The sequence below is a fragment of the Fusarium subglutinans genome, assembly GCF_013396075.1.
Source record: "Fusarium subglutinans strain NRRL 66333 chromosome Unknown NRRL66333_c0000032, whole genome shotgun sequence".
NCBI lineage: Eukaryota > Fungi > Ascomycota > Sordariomycetes > Hypocreales > Nectriaceae > Fusarium > Fusarium subglutinans.
The window spans coordinates 28397-50823 of NW_023502095.1; the positions used below are offsets into that span (position 1 = coordinate 28397).

At 48.6% G+C, this 22427-nt stretch overlaps 6 protein-coding genes across 6 annotated transcripts; 3 read left to right on the plus strand and 3 right to left on the minus strand.

The window, feature by feature from the left end:
• Nucleotides 1-995: 995 nt before the first annotated feature.
• On the plus strand, nt 996-2508 carry FSUBG_3760 (CMGC SRPK kinase; the record flags this gene model as incomplete). The annotated part of the gene is made up of 4 exons (XM_036681676.1): nt 996-1360; nt 1410-1747; nt 1797-2261; nt 2321-2508. 4 exons carry the CDS (start codon nt 996-998, stop codon nt 2506-2508), a joined length of 1356 nt encoding a protein of 451 aa, XP_036540689.1.
• A 262-nt stretch (nt 2509-2770) lies between these two features.
• Nucleotides 2771-5281, minus strand: FSUBG_3761 (kinase; the record flags this gene model as incomplete). Its single annotated transcript, XM_036681677.1, has 1 exon — nt 2771-5281. One exon carries the CDS (start codon nt 5279-5281, stop codon nt 2771-2773), a length of 2511 nt encoding a protein of 836 aa, XP_036540690.1.
• Nucleotides 5282-6202: 921 nt separating this feature from the next.
• On the plus strand, nt 6203-10852 carry FSUBG_3762 (uncharacterized protein; the record flags this gene model as incomplete). The annotated part of the gene is made up of 2 exons (XM_036681678.1): nt 6203-10037; nt 10092-10852. 2 exons carry the CDS (start codon nt 6203-6205, stop codon nt 10850-10852), a joined length of 4596 nt encoding a protein of 1531 aa, XP_036540691.1.
• Nucleotides 10853-10955: 103 nt separating this feature from the next.
• On the minus strand, nt 10956-12017 carry FSUBG_3763 (endo-polygalacturonase 6; the record flags this gene model as incomplete). The annotated part of the gene is made up of 1 exon (XM_036681679.1): nt 10956-12017. The coding sequence occupies one exon, from the start codon at nt 12015-12017 to the stop codon at nt 10956-10958; it is 1062 nt and encodes a 353-aa protein (XP_036540692.1).
• Nucleotides 12018-14134: 2117 nt separating this feature from the next.
• FSUBG_3764 (uncharacterized protein) lies at nt 14135-15013 on the minus strand (the record flags this gene model as incomplete). Its single annotated transcript, XM_036681680.1, has 1 exon — nt 14135-15013. The coding sequence occupies one exon, from the start codon at nt 15011-15013 to the stop codon at nt 14135-14137; it is 879 nt and encodes a 292-aa protein (XP_036540693.1).
• A 5251-nt stretch (nt 15014-20264) lies between these two features.
• Nucleotides 20265-22182, plus strand: FSUBG_3765 (maltose permease; the record flags this gene model as incomplete). Its single annotated transcript, XM_036681681.1, has 2 exons — nt 20265-20931; nt 21020-22182. The coding sequence occupies 2 exons, from the start codon at nt 20265-20267 to the stop codon at nt 22180-22182; spliced, it is 1830 nt and encodes a 609-aa protein (XP_036540694.1).
• Nucleotides 22183-22427: the final 245 nt, after the last annotated feature.

A 22427-nucleotide genomic window follows, 5' to 3' on the forward strand; every position in this document is an offset into this window, starting at 1 on the left:
GCAGTATACCATTTTCCAAGGCATGTTAGTGCTTCTTGGAATTCCGAGCTATATTAACTAATCTTAACCCTTATATTTGAAGACATGGGCGGGCATAGAGTAGGCATCTACAGCAAACCAATGGAGATACCACTTGTTAACGAGGTAGATGAGGCTCAATATCACCGCTTTGAGTCTGATGTAGCCGCTCCCTCCAATGCCAGATTACATTTTCTTGTACTACTTGGAAGAGGCAAAACAAAAAACTGGTCGTCGTGATAGCCTTGCAGCACACGCAGAAGATATCTTCCGCCCTCGCCTACCTAGGAAGCTGGGATCTAGCATCTTCACGAGCAGCCCTAGTCATGCCTCTGGAATTGCGTATGACTGGGGCGTGCATATAGTCGAACGACCGAGCGGTTGGGCTAAGAGCATGCTTGGTATATTGAGCGCACTAATATGCATTGCTATGTTTGCTATTATCTGGCGGTGTGCTGATTTCGATAAAGCGATTGGTACAGGCCAATACACAACCGAAGTTCTAGTAATTATAAATGCAGCAGTCTACTTTGCCTTCCAGGATTATACCAGTCTCTTATCACGACGAGAGTAATTATCTGTTATCTAGATAATAATATATAGTTAACTAGCTGGTTTCGTATTTATTATGAAAGTGAAAGTTATATAATTCAATAATCATTAGAATTAGAATCATAATTATTTAATGTTCAATAAGGTTGGCTTACCGGTTTAACAGTTTTTACACTGCGTGACAGTCGGCACTCGGCAGCTTATCAGAGTTCTGGGTATACACATTACCGTGAGTTAGTTTGTCATCTGCCACGTAATCTTATCAATGAAAAGGTCCAAAGGTTATTTTTGTTTTTCTCTCCCAGCCTCCTCACCTTTTTTTGTACGTTGGTGGTGTTTCTCGGGCGACCATCTCCGAGCTTCCGCCGGCACTGGTAAGCATCAAAACATCTCACCAACAACGTAATTCAACGCAGCAAGTCGCCATGGCATTGCGCGGGCACCTCAAAAGTCTCCCGTATTTAGTACCCAGGCTGGCAACCTACTCTGTGCGTTCACGATCAGCCATTCCGAGATATCCGATTCCGGTGACGCGGAAGTCGTCTACTCAAGCTGTGCCGATACCAGGTCGATATACACATGAAACTATCGAAGATCCGCTGACATTTCCATCAACTGCATATGATTTAATTGACCAGAACGTCAAAGTCGAGGAGGAGGAAATACCTGGCTATGAAGCTTCGCGATTTTATCCCGTCCACATTGGAGAAGTTTTCCAAGGCCGGTATCAAGCAGTGACGAAGCTCGGCTATGGGAGTTCATCAACAATATGGCTCGCTAGAGACTTGCGGTAAGTGATTCTCAGGCGAAGCAATTGTTCACCTTCAACTCATCGTCAGGTGCAGGGGCAGCAAATATGTTGCCCTCAAGGTCTACGTTCATACCTCACGCAATCACCGAGAAATCCCCGTGTACGACAGCCTGTCACCGATACTCGCGAAATCGACCAATCCAGGGCGGGACAATATCAGACACCTGTTGGATTCTTTCGAGATCAGTGGTCAGGATGGCCGCCATAAGGTTCTGGTGATGCAGCCCGCTCAGATGAGCCTCCGTGATTTCAAACAAGTCTTTAGACCAGATGGAGGATTCGATGAGAACTTTGTGAGAGGAGCCATCCAGGAGCTACTCAAGGCCCTTGAATTTATCCATGAAGAAGCACACTTAGTACACACAGGTCAGTCCTAATTCTTCTTTGGAACTTCCATCGTTGACACTTTCGAAAGATATACACCCAGGAAATCTGCTGCTCGGTCTAGGTGACGACTCCCAGCTTGAACCATTGGTAGATATAGAGCTCAAGTCACCTGTCTCTCGGAAAAAGGTCGCCGAGGACAGAACTATATATCTCTCACGCTTGATGCGCCCAAAGCCAGGCCCCATGCTCTTATCGGATTTTGGTGAAGCCAGGACTGGATCTGGACCCTTTGCAGGCGACATCATGCCGATCCAGTATCGCGCGCCCGAGGTTATCATGTGCATAGCCTGGAACCGCCCAGTAGATATCTGGAGCGTTGGTCTAACAGTATGGGATCTTCTTGGTCCGAATCGATTATTCACAGCGAAAGATGAAGATGGAGACATGTACGACGCAGCACACCTTGCAGAGCTTATAGCGACACTTGGCCCGCCACCGCAGGAATTTCTGCAACGCAATGTCGAGAGAGCGGCTGAATTTTGGGACGAACAAGGTATGTCTGATAACTTAACATTATCTATACTTCACGCGGCTGCTGACGCGTTGTAACAGGCAAGTGGCTTGGATTGGCACCTATTCCGAAAAACCGCTCACTAGAAGAGCTTGAGACACGGCTCAAAGATAGCACGGGCTTCATTGCATTTCTGCGACGTGTTTTGACGTGGATGCCTGAGGATAGACCTACTGCGAAGGAATTGCTACAAGATCCATGGCTCACGGGAGAGAGCAGGAGCACATAGGGCGCTAAGTTCTGTCTGCTGATTTAAGCTCTCAGCCACAAGCCTCAACTGTAAATAACACATCTAGCTTCAACTGTACACATCTAGCTAACAACTTAGACATTATACCATAATGACTGACCAATTGGTGCTGTATTGTCGTGTACTCAACGTGATGGTCGTTGGAGCGGTCAATTGAAGCTTGTACCCTACCAAGCACTGAGGGAACGAAAAAAGTCTCAATGTACCAATATTCGAATAAAACACTCAAACTAGAACATTCTCACCAAGCCTTGCCAGAAATCGACTTCTTCTTTGTAGCCCCTCTAAGCCTGCCAAAGAAATTCCCTCCCATAACCGACGTCCTTGCCACAGTCTCATCCCTCTCCCTATGCTCCTCACACTTCCTCGGTGCCAATCTTCCCTGACTCTCCCAATAAAACCTCGACACATCAAACTCATGATGCGTCCCCGGCGCCACGCAAATGACTTTCTCCTTCGTAGCTTCTAACTGAGGCCAACAAGCATCACACCAATTACAGCCCGGAAATTCTTCTGACTTGTTAGCGTTGGTGACTTGGATGATCTTCCCGCAGAGTTTGTTGGAGCAACATGCTGTGGAGTCAATGGTAGGCCACCATTCACGGAAAGACGCCTTTTCAGATGATATCATGGATGCTTTGCTCTTGAGCTCGAGTTGGGTGCAGATTTCATTGCAGACATGTGTTGCGAAGAAGAATTTGAAACCTTCTCTTCCGAGGTTTGTATCTGCGAGTTTGAAGCGTTCTGGGTCGAGGGTGTGAATGGCTGGGTCTGTGAGGACGTGGCCTACGCCTTGGAGATCGCAAACAAGAAAGCTTCCCCATGATCGTTCGTAGGTGAAGTGTGAGAAAGCCTGTGCGGCTTTGTTGAATTCATCGTCTGGGTTGTCTTCGTTGACGTAGCTGCAGTTATTGTTGTACTTGACATAATCACCCTCGATGAAGGGTTCGAGGGAGATGTAATCGGTACCGGAGTCGCCAGATTTACCCTTCAGGCATGATGTGACGATAAAGTCAATCGCATGCTTATCGCCTGTAAGAGCGTTGAACTCTAGTGCGAAAGCTTTGCAGAGAGCTTGGCAGCGCATGTCCTCAGCAAGATGCGCAAGACGCTTTCCACCACGCTTAAACGACTTGACGACGTAGGGATTCGTAGAGTACGTCGTCTTGGCGCAGTATGCAAGACGCAAAGCGCCTTGAGCGAAGGGCATGCGGCATTTGTGAACGTTGAGTTCCATAACACTCAACTTGATGTTATCGTCGTGAGCCATCATGTCATTAAGTGTACCGGAGCGATGAACCACTGTATCGGGACTGAAACCTTCGACAACAAGTTTATCTTCGAACCAGCTCTGATCAGACCACTTCTTCTCAACGTCTTCGAGAATTGCTTCGCTCTGCTTCTCGTTGAATTCATCGTCTTCCGCTTCACCGATGGCATCAAGATGAGACATTTGAGCAGTCTTTGTTCCCTTTTCACCGGTTCGAGAAGAAGACTCTGACATTCGAACAGCAGTGCGTGAAGCAGAGCTAGTGACGCTCTTGACTACCAGATGCCGAAGGGCGCTGTACGTGGTACCCAGCTCAGCTTCTTCAAAGAGCAGGCCGCCCTTGGCAGTACCCTTAGAGCTTGCACCGAGAACACTACTCCTCGGTCCAGAGTTCGCCTTCAAAGCCTCTCGGTAGTGGGGGTTTGTCTTCAGAAGCTTGCAGTCCGCTGACGCAGCAGCATATTCTTGGAGGAAAACGTATGCCATCTTGTCAGTCGCACTTAGAATGCGGAGAAGGGCGTAGTTGAGATTCAGACCGATCATCTGCTTCAGAAGAGGCTGGTAGTGAAGCTTATGTGGTTCGCTCCCAGGAGTGTAGTAATCATCGCTCTTCTCCGTCCAACTGTGGAAGATGTTGCCGTGTGGTGGGGCATCAGCGATGTGAATGATGCATCGGGTCTGATTCTTCCAAGAGGCATTGATGGCTTGTTGGATTCCACCTAGGACATCTTCAGGTGCATCACCGCCGCCGCGAGCTTTCAACTTATCGATGAAGCCCCTTACTTTCTCCACATCAGTAGTGAAGTCGATGAACTGAATGTGATTCTTATCACAGTGGTCTTTGTAACTGACGACCGCAATCCTGACCTCGGCTTCATTATAGAACGTCTCGGTGATATCCTGCATGATCTTCTTGACCTGCTCCTTAGCAGCAGCTATGAACGGGCCCATAGACGAGGTAGTATCCATGAGAAAGAGCAAGTCCGTGGCACAAGCCGTCTTGAACATTCCCTCGTTGGGAGTCCTTTTCATCTGGGCAGCAGCCTGAGCTTCCCGTTTCAGTTCGAGAACACGAAGCCTCGCTTCAGCGGCAGAAAGGCCAGTAAGACCTGCTTCGCGCTTGAGACGATCATTTATAGCGCGCTCCTGCTGCATTGCGCGGCGGAGATCATCGCGTTCGATCTCCATCTGGCGGAGTCGTTCGCGGGTGCCGGAGGAGGTGGCATTGGATGTTCCGGAGTCGGCGGGGGTTCGGAGACGCTGGAGAGCGCCGGCGATGGGCGGGACGGATCTAGGTTCATCGCTGTGGCTTGGAGCTGCCCGGTCTCTGCTTGGGGGATAGGGAGGGAGGATGGTAGATGCTGAGGATGCACTTGATGTAGTGGAGGTCGCGGAGGAGGTGTCAGTCAGGGCACGAATATCTCGTGTGCCTCCATCACTTCCAGTAGAGCCTGGTGGTGAGTATGGAGGAGGGGCACTCATTCTGGTATGTATTGATGAATTGGACTACTTGATGAATATCGCTGTTCTGTATCGGAACTAAGTATATATATTCAACCGTCTCAACTTATGTTACTATATCCATACCCGCTACCGAAGTCGATCGACGTTCTCCTCATCATCGCAATGCTAGGCTCTTTCGGAAACCTAGTGCTTCCTCTTCGCCCGATAAGGCTTCCTTCGCGCATCGACATATCAAACGCAACTCCACTGAAGCCCTCCATATAAACCGGGCGTTTTTCAGGCCTCAATTCCGCGCCGTTATTCCCATTCCGCATAATCGGGTCCAATCACAGCCCCTACTGTCTTACCACTTTGAGCACTGATCAACACGACCTTCCCTGTTGGTTCAGATTGACCAATCAGATGAGAGCACGAATTCGCCCGGTTTGAGGGTGTAGTCCTGAAAAGGTCGTGTCTGCCTGATCAAGGCAGTGTTTTGGTGGAGTCATGTTCGTCGCCCATTGATTTTACAAGTTGGGACTTGAGCCTGGACATTACAGGGGCCGACGCCCGAGAGCAGTTAATTGATAACATTAGACTTGGAGCTTGTGAATTGAGATTCTGAGAATGCCTGGGGCGGGGTTCATTACCAGATACATAGCCAAGTTGCCCGAGTCAACCTATCTTCCTTCTGTCAGCCCATCATCCGGAGGTGCTTATCTTGGGATCTCAAAAAGAGCCTTATCGGTTATACGAGGCTGAATGTTTGTAAATCATTGTGGTAAAACGTCGGTCTGGACTGTGCCGCATTTTCCTCGCTCATCATCGATCTCACCAGCCTCAACACCATTTTTTCCATTGATCTCTTCACTTTCATTCGAGACCTGCCATTGATCTCGGTACCTTTCATGATTCTCCAATCGTCAGCATCGCCATTTTATTGAACAACGAGGCATCGTCATGGCAGATACTCGTCGCGTAGAATGGTTCCTCTCCAAAGCATCCCTCCAACCCCCTCCCCGACTTGGCCCTCTAACCGAACCACCCGCCCAAGATTTCTTACCATTCAGTACTACCAATCGCGATGCAGCTCGCCAGCTCCTTGTACAGCAGAGGACATCAGATCCCAACTATAAACCTCCAGATCGACAAAAGCGACATGTATTCCGCTCCAAAGAACAAAAGGCCGAGGCTTGCGACACTTCACAATGGAGCTTTACGAAACATGAAGTCGCGAGAGCCTTCGATGCGCTGCTAGCACAACAGACGCTTCCGCCAGCTGGTGTTGCGCAAGCTCTCTTGCTACATACGACACTGACGTCGTTGGATGAGCTTTGGGGTCACCTGAATGATGCGCAGTTGGAGAAGAGGATGAAGAGGAACAGGATGAGCGAGATCTTGAACTTCAATTCAAATGGAATGTCATGGTTGAACACAGTGACATCTCGTGACAACTTCAACTACGTTCACCTGTTATGTCAAACACAAGCGAGCCAGGGAGTCTTGAACAGAGCGTTTGGCGTGGCTTTGTCCAGATCATCTCTCGAGTCTATGAAGCTTCTATTGAGCTTTGGAGCAGTTGCATCTGAATACCAAGGTCTCATCAGCCAGCACATACGAACCAGAAACTTGGAGTTAGTGAGCCTTCTACTCTCAGCGCCTAACCCGATGACACCCTCGGATTGGAAAGCATGTCTTGAACAGGATTTCGCAAGGGCGGAAGCAGGAGAAGCTTTGTCTCTCTCATTCATCCTCAGACTTCTATCCCAACGCCCAGAACTGGCCTCGGAGTCATTTCTTCTCGGTGCACTGAGACTACAGAGCTACCAAGCCACAGCTGTGATGTTGGCCTACGCATACTCCAACCAGGTCTTCTTCACCGTTCGCCACCAGGCATGTGAAATCATTTCTCAATACCAGAACGGCAACCAGAAACTAGCGTTCTTTACTCTCCTATCTCATTCTGGTCTTGTTGGAGACAACTTGGTCACTCGAAAAGAGCTTGTCAAGGAAGTGCTCGCTCGCCACTTGCCACTCGTCAAATTGCTTGTGCATGCTGGTGTCGCCGTCGATGCCCCCCCTCACAATGCTTTGAAGTGGGCTGTCTCACAGTTAGACTTTAGCATGTTGGAGATTCTTCAAGACGGGAATCTTTCGTCGCCTGCATCCCAGGTACTGAGCTACCTGCCCGATGACATCCCAGAGCCTGGCATGGTGGATTTCATGAACATGTTTGGCCCAATGGGTCTGGGAGGTCAACAGCTTGACTCATGCCTTATTGGTGCTGCGCAGAGAAGTCAGCGACACCTCGTCGGAACTTTGCTTCACTACGGCGCATCTGTCGAGGCTGAGGAGGCTGCTGCCATCCGCGCAGCTATTATGTCTGCTGATCTGCACGTGCTAAGCTTGCTTCTGCAAGGGCAGTGTGCATCGGCTAAACTTTCAACGCTTATTCCCGCCGCTATGGACGTATCGCCAAGAACCGTCAGGTTTAGTGTGATGCAATGTCTCATTAGGAAAGGTGTTGAAAGACAGTCACTTGGTACCGCTCTGCTGCAGCTCATATCGGAACAAGGCGACATGGACTCCGACCTCATCAAACTTCTTATCGACAATGGTGCGTCACTGGACTCGAGTTCGGACATCGATAATTCGCCGCTCGTAGAAGTCATAAAGAAAGGAGATGTCACAGTCCTCAACATGCTCTGCGGAGCGAAGCCTACAACAGAAGCAATAGGTGCCGCTCTTCCCTTTGCTTTCAACACCGTTGCCGCCTTTGGGTACGATGTTGCTCTTGAACTAATGACCCTACTTCTCAAGCAAGGTGCAACTGGTCCCCCAGTACATGAGACGTTTCTCAAGGCAATCACAGCAGATGTACCACTCGACTTTGTGCAGTTATTGACAGAGCACGGCGCTGACGTCAACTACTCGTCTGGCCAGGCCTTCGTTATGGCAATCGAGATGGACAAGCCTTCACTCCTAGAGCTACTATGTTCTTCATCCCCACCAACCCAAGCCACAGTCAATGCTACTCTACCCAAGCTCATCGAGCCAAAGCACTACAACCTCTCCAACATCGAGCTCTTCCTAAGTGCTACATCACGTGCCACACCAAAACCATCTCTCACCAATACCTATGCTCTTATCAAGGACCATCCACAGCGTGCAGAGCTCTTACCTTGTCTTCTACGCCACGGTCTAGACATAGATGAAGAATCAGGCATGATTCTCTGCCTCGCTGTCAGAGAACACGACATGGACCTTATCAAGTCAATTCTTGCTCTCGGCCCAAGTATCGCTACACTTTCCAACGCCTTTCGCGAGGCATGCCAAGTTGAGGATTCGGATATGAAGCTTGATCTTATGGAACGCCTCCTTGAGAAGGCTTCTCCAGCCGAGATCGGACAGTCTAAAGCATTGCTGCAAGAAACCCAAGCCGCTCTTGATGGAAACATGGATGGACTTTGGTTACTCCTCGGACATAAGGCCAACGTCAACTTCAATAACGGTGAAGCTGTTCAGGCAGCTGCTTCAAATAGCGCAGGATATCCAATCATCCTTAACATGCTTCTCTCAGCTGGCGCTACAGAAGCTACCGTCGAGGATGCATTTGACGCTGCTAGCAACGCAGATACACCAGCAAGCATCAAAACCGGCATCTTTGGAAGTCTATTTGCTTTCCACAAAGATATCTCAGTTGACATTATATCGCGAGCTTTTGTCAAAGCCCTCGAAAGCCACCCTGATGATGAGCATCTCCCAAACCTGTTACTAGAACATGGTGCTGGTGCTCAAGTACAGCTCGCCATGTTAGAGGCAGCAGCTGAAGCATCTCCAGGCGGACTGTTCCAGAAGCTTCTGCGACAGGTCTCCGACTATACCATGCGCAATGAGATTTTCGAGCATGTCCGAAAGCACACTGCCATGTCGTCTATGGACAGACACCAAGCCTACGAGACCCTCCTGAAACAAGGCATAGCCAAGTCCCAGATCTCTGATGCCCTTGTAACGTCAATTAGGAACGATCCTACTAATCGGGAGATTCCTATGTTGCTCTTGAACAACGGCGCTCAGGTCAACTACAAGAACAACGAAGCGTTCGCCGCAGCATTTCAGTCGCGTAATTTAGAGATGTTTGAGCTTCTTTGCTGTTACCTTGTGAAAGGCGAGCATGACGAGGCAGCGAAGCTTGTCTTTGAGCATCCGTATCTACGGGAGAATCCCTGTGTTACAGTTGAACAGACTGTTCGAGCCAATATCTACAGAAGTGTTCTTACCTGCAACATCGATCCGAAGAGTATCTACACCACGCTCGTTCACTTCCTCGATTCGCCGGAACCCAGCCTTCCCATCGTGGAGCTTCTTCTCGAGCATGGCGCTGATCCCAATGATGAGGATGGCCACTGTTTCTATCTTGCGGCACGACACAAAGAGGAATCTCATTTCCGAGCACTGTGCAAACACGCAGATCTATCCATTGTCCTCCCCACGCTTTCACGCCGCATTGTGAAGGAGTACAACGTGACACGCTGGTTCAAGATCTGTCTTGAGATGCAACCCTCTCAAATTGCTGGACTGTCAGACCAGCTTTTGTATCAGTGTATACGCAAATTTCCAAACGGTACTGACTGCCTGGATGTACTATTGGGGGCGGGCTTGTCGCCGTCTGCGACGATTAGTTATCGTCTGCATAAGAATTGGGCGGATGAGGAGATTTCGTTGCTTATTTGGTGTCTTGTGTCTCCATTGAAAACTGGGAATAATGTTATTCTGAAGTTGCTGGAACACGGAAGTAAGGGTTGGTCAAAGCTCCATGACTCAATAACCAGTGCTAACAGTATAACAGCTTTGCCAGACTACGTGACACCGGACTCTAAGATACCCACCATCTTTCTGACACTCCTCGACAAGTCGCGAGCACCTGTTTTGGAAGCTTTGCTAAAGCTTGATGGCACCAATGTTCTTAACCAAACCATCTCCGGCTCAAAGTTCAGCTCTCTAGCTTCATATCCCAAGAAAGCTAAACTTGAGTTCACATCTCTCTTCGAAGACGACGACGATATTCCACCACGTGAAGCGTCACTCTTCCTTGGCAATCTTGACGCCTTCAAATTACTCAACAAATCCATGCTCCCCGACGACGGCACGCTTCATCTAGCAGCTCTTCTCGCCCTTCCCGATTTCACAGACTGGCTTCTCTCAACCCACGAGCCAAACTACGAAGAAGAAAACTTTGGCTTCATGGTTCCGCTGGCACTAACGTGTTACTCTAAACCCTTCCCATGGTGCAAGGTTGCCAATGAGGAACAAGAGTGGTTCTCTCGCTTAGAGGAAACTATCAAGATTCTAATCCCAAAGACATTGTCCAGCTGGAGATATCGGCAGAAGCTTCCGCTGCATCTAGCACTGGAGAACGGGAGCCGAGTTACTATGGCTATGTTGAATGTGCTGAATGCGAGGGGTATTGGGAATAGAGATAAGTATTTGTATACGGATAAGACGGGCATGCAGTACTCGCCTTGTGAGTATGTTGAGACTTTTGTTGAAGTTGATGATGAGGAAAAGGTCAAGCTAGTTAAGATTCTTCAGGAGCATGGATTAAACTGATGAGGCATTATGTATTTATCCTTTTGTATCTATTCGTTCTATTTTATATACCCCGATTTATCTATCCTATGGACATTCTAGCCTAGCTCGCCAGATATGCTTGCTAGATTAGCTTTGTGATAGACTTTCCCTTGTTTCCACCATTATAAACATCTATCCAAGCCCTAGGCATATCCTCGATCTTCGCTGGTACGATATTCTCAATATCAACATTAATTCGTCCATCGGTCGCCGCCTTGATGAGTTGCTCCATCCCATCGGGAACCTTGTCCATGTGATCAAAGAGAAAAAAGCCCTTTAGAGTCAACCTCTGCGAGATGATCTCGAACCAGTTCTTCAACATAGTCGGCTTATCCGAATTATACGTACTTACAGCTCCACAGACTGCAATCGTTCCAAACTTCTTCATCCTCGTAAGGACACCATCCAAGACAGCTCCACCGACATTATCGAAGTAGATATCAACCTCCTCTGGTGTCGCCTCTTTCAGATCCTGCATAAACGTGGGACTTTTGTAGTCAACACATGCATGAGCGCCTAGATAATCTCTAACCCATGCACACTTTTCTTTACCGCCTGCGATGCCTACTACGCGCTTGGCACCGAGAAGCTTGACTGCGGTCTGCACGACGATGGACCCCGTAGCTCCCGCTGCAGCGGAAACAACGATTGTGTGCTCGGGCTTGGCTTGCGCGATATGCAAGAGTCCGACGTAACCTGCCTGACCGGATCCTCCGAATGCACCAAGATAATGCGTGATGGAGAGGTTATTTGGGAGAGGGGCGATATGTTGCACTGTGTCGGTGTCGAGGATGGTCTTATCGCCCCACCAGGATCGATACGGTTCCATTACCAAGTCGCCGGGTTTGAAACGTGCGGAGCTGGACTCGAGAACTTCCCCGATCACTCCAGAATGCATGGGGTCGCCGATCTCGATGGGAGGGACATACATCCTGTCCTCATCAACTGTACAGCCAATGAAGGTACGGAGGCCTGCATCGTTTGAGATATAAAGGACCTTGACAAGAATTTGTTCTTCCTTGAGAGGCGGGATCTGAATGGTTTCTAGCCGGAATGTTGGGTTTGGGCCGTCTATCGTTGGTGTCCCCTCCGTCTTGTTGGCAAAGACCCAGACTTTAGCCTCAGTATGATCAGTCATGTTCATAGTAGCAAGAAAATAGAATTTAAATATCGAGATGATTCCCTTCGGGCCATTATAGCCAGGCCCTGTCTTTATGTAAATATCTTCATAGTCTCCACTCCTACTGGAGCATCGGTTGTGGGCCATGACGACGTAGTGAGGCATAAGCTAGAGTGATCATCCTCTAAATGGCAGGATTGCACCGAGATCTGCTTATAGTGGGATCTACGTACCGGATGCTCGGGGAGTTGCTTAAATGTGGTTAGAGAACAAGGTATGGTGCCACTATCCATCTAATCGATATTTGGTTTGTAGAACTGTAGGCCCAGAGCTATTCCTCTTCGGGGATCTCAGCTACTGATGCTGCTCACATTGAGCTTTTTATATCCCTCTGGCTTCTTTTACAGGTACCCTGTGAGTCACAAGCTCACCATTTGCTGGAAATGGTTGAATTTTCCTCGTTGGTTACATAGAGAGAGCCCTCGCTAGAGGCCAACATTGGCACCATGTCATGGGCCGAAGACCATGTGGATTCATTCGCTAAGTAAATTGACTGGAGACGAGCCCTTTTTACTTTCTACTATAAGCTTCCTTCATAACATTGGTCTACCTGCGACTAAGTAGTAGCTGTACTGCGAGTGCTCCCCATTTCGTCGTCTTCTCCATTCAACCATCTAGCTCCGCAGTGTCCCGATATGCATCGCATCGGTGGCCTAATGCCATGATGCATCCTTTGAGGACACTGAGTGTTATTTTGGTGGCCGACCTTTCGGGACCTGTTCCAGCGCCAACCTCGCTTTATCACATTCGATTCTACGTTCATTCTTGCACCTGTTGCACAGCCTTTTCTCAGAAACTTCTCTTTCTCCTTTTCCACACTTTTTGCACATCCTTGGGATTTCCTGAGTATATTATTCTCAATTTCCCTCAGAGAGTCTTGTTTCTCATCGTGCTCTTGGCACACGATTCTAGGACGGCTAATGCCTCTGGCACACACGATGCAGTAATGCTTTGCTAAGGGTTCATGGCTCCGCTTGTTTGAAGACGGGGGATCTCTTCACAGCTAACACAAGTTGGTCCAGAGAAAGGGCGTGGCAAGACTCGCATGCACCCTAGGTAAAAGCGGTCTTGAACTTGGCTTAGAATGTACGAAGAGGGGGGCATGTACGGTCAGAAGTACCAGGATCATCGGTGTTATCATTTGTGGTCCCTGCAGTAGGCCATGGATAGGGTATTTGCGGTCGCGGGTAGTTTTGGTTCGGCTGTGGAAGATTGGGAAATCTATTGACTGTTTCCCTCTCTTTCCCCTTGCCCTTGTCTTGGCTGCTTGGGCCACTGTCATATCCTTCGTTGGAAATATTGAATGCGCTGGAGATGTTGAAGTCCTGCATTCCTCTGACGATATACTTTTTGATGTATGGGAGTTGAGTGAAATGTCTTGCTTCCTAGTAAGAAGTGTGTTTGGGTAGTAGAATTCTAATGTTCCAGCACGTCAAGTGAGCCAGCTGTCAGCATATATACCTTTTTGCTGCTGTACTTTATAGGCAAAGAGCCGCCCAGGCAGCTACTTATCACAGTCAAAATTTTACTGACGGGTGTTTGGAGATTTATTACGGTAATTGAGTGCTAGTGTACTTCTCTTATTCAAACACGTCACTTCCTCGCCCCTGAACCAGCTTTGTTTACACTGACAAACCGCTTGCCAGCTTTTTATGGTGTTCAGCGGTCCTCTCTTGCATGGCAACGCGATACTCCTGTTCGTGATTTAGTCAATGAATCATTCACATTGGGTAATTGTGTGGGCGGTTAGTTTACTGCCTGAACTGTGTTTATGAGTGGCATCTTGAGCACATGGGCCCGACAGATGATGATTGTATCATGCGTCTCACTCCAGTTCCTCACGTTTTGACAATGACTAAGCCTTTTTTAGGTCTTGAGACTAGCTGATTCAATTAAGGAGCTACAAAGACTGTTGAAGAGATGCCCACCTGCCACATTCCATTCCCAAAACCCTACCATCAGGATCGACATCCCTCAAAATGCCTTCATGGAACTCTTTTCTCCTATCTTCGGTGCATTTTTGACATTTGCCACCGCGGACCAAGAGAGGTATTTTCCTGTATCTAGAGCATCTGCCCGAGCTATTGCCTCCTCTCTCGAGGCTTTCTGTGCTGCTCTCTGTCGTACTCCATGCATTTCTCACATTTACCACCGCGGACCAAGACAGGTGTATTCTTGCACACATAGCATTTGCCCTGAGCTATTGCCTCATCTCGAGACTTTTTCTGCTGCTCTCTGTCGTGCTTCAGGCATTTCTCACACCTCACGTATCCTTCCTTACGGGGCTGATCGCACGAAAGGCATGTCCCTTCGCTGGCCTTTTTGGCTTTCTTTTTCGCGTAGGACTTCCTGTCGTATTCGGCTTGTTTACTCTTTGAAGGATAGGTGGATGATCCACTTGGGTTCGCTTGGACTGATTGACTGTCACTAGGTCCAGGTACTGGATTCGGAGGGGCTTGTGCATAGGAGCCGGTAGGCTGTGTATAGGACTCGGCAGGCTGCGAATAGTAGTTGGGATGTTGTGCACTAAAGCCGACGCCTGAAGGTCTTTGAGAGCTACCACCGGGTTCAAGTCCCGGATTCCGAGGGGCTTGTCCATAGTAGCTGCGAGGCTGCGCGCCATAACCGACACTTGGAGGTCCTCGAGAGCTTCCTCCCTGATCATAAGCCGTGTTTTCCAAAACTGTTCTATGCGACTCTTGTTGTCGAATGGGACTTTGATAGGTCAATGGCAGAGGAGCTGGGTTATGTGGTATGTCGGGTATAACAGAATGACTGCTAGGGCTGTTCAAAAGATTCATTGGAACAGTTCCTGTTGTGTGAATTGTGGGCTCATTTAGATTCGCGTAACCGCCTGTTTGATAGGGAGCAAGGTTTTGGGGCTGACTGCTATTGCTAGCCCACTGAGCGTTCCGGGCAGCCTGAGCCCGGCGAGATTGCTCATCATTGTTATAGGACATTGTGTTGATGGTGGATTTTCTGATTAATTTGGGAGTGTCAGTGAAAAATAGTGGTTCAGGTATTGGTTGCGTTTATTGTGTTGTGTTTGAAGGTCCAGTTCAGGTCATGGAACTCACTGTTATATATCGCCAATACTCCTTACTTCGCTCGTTACTGACATCTACAGAGCCTGTTGTGATACACTCAGTTTCTCTCCGTGTTTCAGCGAGATGGTCGTTGAAGCGCTGTATCTCACTGTCGCAAGACATCAACAGCAGTTGTTAGACGCGCAAGCTGAGCTTTCTGGGTTTCTGATTCCGTGTCCCTACAGAGACAGTATATCAGAGCTATCACCATAGTGATGAACACCGACTGTTCTTGATCGGCTTATCATTGATGGATGTTCTGCTGTGAAACGTAAGTACAGTAAGTGAAGAGCCTGACATAGTCTTACAGTGCTTATTATCTGTTGCAGTCAAGCTTGGTTTGGTGGCCTTTCACCAGCAATGGGTTAATGATGAGCCCTCTTACGGCATCAGGACTTTATTGATCAGAATCTTAATCCAATGGGTCTTGTGCCCTCTGTCTTTTTGTTCACCGCGATAAGGATCCAGCTTTATCAACAGACATGGTTCAAGTATATCCTGCTACACTTCACCTTGACATGAAACAACCATATCTAGAGTCATGACTCTTAATGTTGAGACAGACGTGAGAGGTTTTTCTGGAAGTAGTATTGAATGAGCTTATTTAATGTACACTACCGAGTGTTCTATCCTTACACTACGGGACCTTTCCTTGATTAAACTTTCAATTGTCTTCATCTTTCTGCCTCTCTTCTTCTTCTCCTCTCCGCCGCCCTGGAAGTATCAGAACAGCCTCGGCACTGGCCATACCCAGGCATCAGCTCCCTTCCACACCGACACAGTCCTAGTTGCCTGAAACGATGTCTTGGGTTGCTAGCCTGTCCATAGCAAACTTCACATCGCATAAGTGAGCCAGCATCTCGTTTATAGCAATTGTTACAAATATGATTTTCCCTAAGAATTGCCTTTTCATAGTCGTTGAAGACTTGCCTGGTGTTCATATGGCCTGGACACATCAGATTGCCAGGATCGTTGACGTCGGCTGTGCATGCTAGGCAAAACTCTAGTGGAGAGCGTGAGCGTCACTTTGTCGGCGATGATCACAGTCGTGACAGCGTATCCCGAATGTGGGCAGAGGTGTTCTACAATTGATGCAATATACTTGCAGTGGCGCGTTCCCCCTCTGTCCCCATCGTCGATATTCTACGGTCGGTGCAGCGATGTTCCAACTGTGGTGGACTTCTGGAGCACTGTATTGATCAGTATAAAACCTATCAAATTCTTGTAAGCCTTCAAGTTCAGAAAGATGGATGTACGGGGCATGCTGTTGATTGTTCGCATTGTAGCTTGATGGTTCACCATAGGGTTGACTGTCGTAGGTCCAACCTCCAAGGTTTCCATCATTCTATAACCAGTTATCAGCATCATGTCCGGGAAACGGATATGTCAGTTGCAGATCTACGTCACGATTTCCGGTGCCGGAAGACATTCCTAGACTAGAAAACGGATTGGGATGTGAAGAGCTATGATAGGCATAAGTACCACTGGGGCTTGGGTCGTTATATTGCGGGCCGACTGGGTTGGCTCGAGTTGCTGGCTCCCCATTCCAACCATCAGGTGGTCTGATACCACTCTGTTCTGGGGGGCCATACGGCGATATATATGGTGCATGATTGTTATTCATATTGCATATAAAGAAATATAGGTTGTTAGGTTTATGTTCGAAACAGCCACCAGCCGTATAAGCGCTTCTTATACACTACGAAGCTCAGTGATACATTCCTGCAAAACCGATATACACTGTCAGACAGTTGTGGCAAGCACGCGGCGTTGGGCAATGGAGTGTTCCCAACTCAATCATAATGTCGAGAGTATTATAGCTTTCCGTGATTGCACTGATACGCTCCCCCTCCTGAAACGAGTTCATAATGGCTGATTGCATCTCACGACTTGAGTTGTTCACAAGATTGAGCGCCATGAGATAGGATTGCATTTTGTTAAGCTGTAGGGTAGAGCACTGCACTATGTACGTGATTCTCTGGAAGTGAAGTATGGTGTTGCGTAGTATATTTAGCGCTTTACTAGGGCACTACCTTTTGCTCACGCAGATATTGATGAAATGGCGTACGGCCTTGATCGCAGCTTTCGTTATCATGGTTTCCTCAACTTATCACCGATAACAATATCGTTATCGATAACATTTAATTCTGGCGCTTGTCGCGTCGCGCGTTATTTCAGCCAAGTTTGCTTGGCACACAATAATCTCACGACTCTTTCTTCATGATCAGTATTCGCACCGATTCAATTCACCATCGTCAACACCATGACCTCTTTTCCCAATCATGTCGACCCCAAATTCGATAGTTCCCCGCCTCCTCGTTTTGAAGGTGCGCCCACCGCGTTAGCCAGCGATGCCAGCCCCAGCTGCATCACCAACTTTATTTCCCCTCAATATTGGCCCAAGAAGGGCCGAATACCAGCAACGCCACTGGCACACGTCACTCAGCCTTCGATTCTTAATCAGAATGGAAATGAGGAGACGATTTCCGGGGAATCCGGGGTAGTATTATAGCTTGCATTTATTTATTTGATGTGCGTGCAATTGCAACAATGAGAGCGACGCGACAGCACCAAGATATTAAGAAGATAACAACTATCCGCAATTGCCGCTAAAATTAAAACCGTTTCTTTTTCTTCTTGAAACCTTATCAGCCAATTATTAATTAGAATCTTGTCGATCACGACCAGATGACGAGGTACTGGCTCGGTAGTTATAATGCTGGGTAAAGCAATCAATCAAGATTTGGGGCTGTCCCTGTGTCTCTGTCACGAGCGGGAGCTATGAGCGGAACGACAAATAGAGTTTGATTAGATGCATTTAGTGCTGTAGCATTCATTCGCGCAACACGTTTCTTGGTATTAATTGACTCATGCTAGAGTAGGAGCCGTATAACATTGAGCATATAATATTCACATCGCTTGAAGCTACAGGGTAGTGCTGCATGTGACAAGTTGTCCACCGTCATAGTGGTATGCTAGTCGCAAGCCAAAGGCTAGAAAGTCAGGAGAAGATCGCGAAAGGATGATAGCAGGTTAAATATCGACCGGGGGCGCACCGAGGAAGGATGCAATTCATCACGCCGTTGAACGTCTCGTCACATTGCATCACCAATCCCAGTAGACGAACCTGCAGTAGCTAAACTCAAAAGCCCCAACGGGCTTGGTTTGCGTAGAACATGCATAGAATATGTGACAACAAGCACAGCCATTGTGATCTAGGACTTTGCATTGACGTGACAATCCTTAGGTCATAACTTCCACTGAAATTCCGAGCAAAATCACATGAAGGTATCGTGATTCAGTGTATGCGTGACATTTTGCGGGTCCTTTCTCGACGGAGCCGATAGAATCCGAGGATCGTCAGTCCCAGACGCCCGGCGAGGCGGCAACATACCCTGTTGATGGTTAGTCCGCCCGCAGAGAATTGATGTCAGATCACTCCTTAAGTAACCAAAACTCATAGCTCAAGCAGTGACCCGGAGCCGTTACTCGATTTGGCATCTTCTTTCACCAAGATACAGGGTGATCAAACTACTTGTGCTTGGACTCTGCGTCACGAGAGCTAAAAGCTGAAAAGGCTACGGAGATTATTGGAAACCAGAGTGATTCTAGACTCGGGGAAGATGAATGGGTTTAAAAGGGGGGCAGCGGTGGAAATAGTGGGAATTCATATGTCGTCGTCTAACCTCGGATGAAGCAGGTCAATTTTGAAGAAGTTAGTCAAGCTTGCACGCTTTTTCTACTTACCCCTGGCTTACCTGTCAGATTGAGCTTAGTCCTTCAGCTGGAGTGTGCATGACATGATAAAACGCAGGGGCATTAGGTGAAAGGGGTAAAAAAGGCACGGAATGAAATTCAAAAGCAAGCGCTCAGCCTTATGATCCAAGAGCCCATTCTCCATCTAGGCCCTGAACTATTCATTCTACTAGCTACCCATCCGGTCATCGTCGCGAAGGACACGAGTAAGGCTGATCTTGGCCTAATATGCCCCTCGGAGCTGTTGTTCCAAGGAGCAAGACCAACGACAGCCGCCACAAAGTCCCAATACGTAATAAGGGGCCCAGCGCTAGAAAGCACTTCCCTCCTTCCGAGCCAATCCCCGCACGAGTTCCCCATGGAGAAGAGTGGATCCGGCTAAAATCGGCCACGCATTTTTCTTGAGTTAGTTAGTGACTCTAATGGTGAGACGCGGGCGTTGGTACGAGAAAAACTCGCGGCGCAAACTAAAGTCTGGAGATTTGTTCAAATGAGGCTCTACTACCTACCACTGCACGTATAATTAATTTACTTTGGATCTAGTTCTTACCTAAAGAATTGCCCTGGATGACACACGAGTGGCCGGAAGAGGTAGGTACCCAGACTTCGTGGCAGACACTAGAAAGCTCCTAGTCTCACTTGTTGTGACGCGAAGGATGATGACTATTTGGGCACAATTAACCACCCAACGGCTCATCTGGGAACCCTTGCATGTCGAGTCAAAGCAGGTAAGACAAATCAACGTGCAGCATAGCTCCCCTAGTCCCCGTTCCCAGATCGGCATTTTTAATCAGTCTCAAACGGCCTCCATCTTGAGCCGCATCGCGAAGATCGCCGTTTGTTGTCAAAGCTTCTGGAATACCACGTGGAAAAACCATGAATGCCTTCTTTTCTTCCCCTCGAGAGTTTCTGCAACGCTCACCCGCAAAATGATCGGTCGGTTAGACCCAATAGGGCAAATGCCCAGCTAGCGTACCCTCTCTCATCCGACTTTTTTCTCCAGTATTTGAAGTCAAGGTCTCCACCTCCGCAAGCCGCCAAAATGTGAGAAACGCCGAGAGTGAGGCCGTGGTAGAAGCAGAGTTGCAAGCTACCAGAACCTGGGGTGCATGGGTCCTGATTCACTATCCCCAGTTGACGTTCAACTGAACTGAACTGAACTGATTGACGCACTGTAACGACAATACCCAAGCGAGGGGGAGGGGGGGATGGGACTCGACAGCGCCGATCCTATATATGTCATGTCAGGGCCCGTTGTCAGGATGTAACCCCAGGACCATGCCGATCATTCATTCATGACTCCGCCGAAAGGCATCCATTCCTTTCTTCTGAATCATCTCATCTTTTCTCCAAAAATAATTAAGACACCATGTTCGGCTCTGGTAAAGCAGCCTCGGACAATGGTAGCAGCAAGGACGAGATAGTCCTGCTGCCAGTCCAAGCAAAGTCCGGCATCCTCCGCGTCACAGAGATCGAGACAAAAGTGCACGATCCAAACCACCAGAACAGCACTCCCATCCCAGACCCGACGTTTGACCTACCAGACAATCACCCTAATAAAAATGCCATCGAGGTACTATGGCTTCCCCGCGGGTCGCACAGCTCCGACGACACGGGCGAGAAAGTCCGTCGCGCACTGAACAATGAGAAGGAGATGACCATCCTGGGATGCTGCAAGCAATTCCCCAAAGCCATCTTCTGGTCCCTGCTGCTCTTCCTCACTGTTGTCATGGAGGGGTACGACAAGAGTCTTGTCGCTGGATTTGTCGCATTTCCTGCGTTTCGACGACGATATGGCGAGGAGTTTGATACGCCGAATGGACCCATTTATGAGATCTCGCCGTTATGGCAGACGTCGCTTCAGGTCTCGGCTATTGCATGCGAGGTCCTTGGTCTGTTGCTTCACGGTTGGGTAACGTATAGCATTGGCTATAAGAAGATGATGTTGATCAGTCTTGCTTGGATGTGTCTTGCTGTCTTCCCGGCGTTCTTTGCTCACGACATCGGTGTGTTGGTGGCTTCTCAGGCTCTTTGTGGTATGTCCATGTCTCTCACTCATCTCACCCTTCACCCTCTTCTCTCAATGATCATTCATTTTGATACACAAGACTAACCATCACTCAGGTATCTCATGGGGTGTCATCCAAACACTCGCAGCTACATACGCCGCCGAGGTTGTCCCATCAGCCATTCGTGCCTGTCTTCTCAGCATGACCAACATGTGCTGGGTTATCGGTCAACTTCTCGGCACTGGTATCCTCAAATCTCTCGTCCACAACAACTCAGAGTGGTCCTACCGTATCCCCTTTGCCCTTCAATGGGCCTTCGCCATCCCTCTCCTCATCGGCATCTTCTTTGCCCCCGAAAGTCCATGGTGGCTCATCCGTCGTGAGCGCAAGGTCGAAGCTCGTCATGCTTTACAGCGCTTGACTAAGCAGTCCCAGCTCGATATCGACGACACCATTGCTGTCATGGAGCATACTAATCGCATTGAACGTAAGCTCAACTACGGCGGCTCGAGCTACCTTGACTTGTTCAAGGGTGCCAACCTTCGACGAACTGAGATTTGCTGCATGGTTTGGTCTGTCCAGGCTCTCTGCGGTTGGATCTTGACTGGCTACGCTCCTTACTTCCTTGAGCAGGCCGGTTTTGACTCGTCCAAGTCCTTCAGTATGTCCACTGGCATGTATGGCATGGCCTTGGTTGGAGGCATGATCTCTTGGTTCCTTCTATCTCATATCGGTCGGCGCAAGTTGTACCTCACTGGTCTTATCGCTGCTGTCGTCATGCTTAGCCTTGGTGGTATTCTCTCAGTCGTTCTCGATGGCCAAAAGGGTCTCAACTGGTCCCTCGGCGCCATTCTCATCACAACAACCTTCTTATATAACCTGAGCATCGGCCCAACATGCTACGTCATCGTGGCCGAGATCCCCTCTACCCGTCTTCGTGTCAAGACTATCGCATTGGCTCGTGTTGTCTACAACATCTTCATGATCATCAACAACGTCATAGTTCCCCAAATGCTTAACCCTACCGCTTGGAATATGCAGGGAAAGTCATGCTTCGTCTACGCCGGTACAGCTCTCCTTTGTCTTATCTACTGTTACTTCCGTCTGCCCGAGACCAAGGGTCTATCGTACCTGGAGTTGGATATGTTGTTTGAGAAGGGGGCGCCTACTGCCAAGTTCAAGGAGTTGCAGCAGAGACTTGCGAACTCTGCATACTTGACAGTAGACAGGGCAGAGCGCATGAGGAATGCTTGGCACGGTTGGCTTACATATTCGTAATATTTTCTAGTCATAATATCTATCGTTCTTTCAGGAATCTAACTCTTCAAACTTGTACTTCAAACCCTTCCGTGACACCGTATGTTGCATTATATACCCCTTGGAGGCCTAGACTAGACGTCGCCGTCTTAAATTGCCTCCTTGGCAGTCACCCCATTAGCCATGTAAGGGTTAGTCGAGGTAAGGGTCAGTCGAGGTAAATCCCGTGGCGGATACTGGTAGAAGCAACAGGTAGCTGAGCGCGT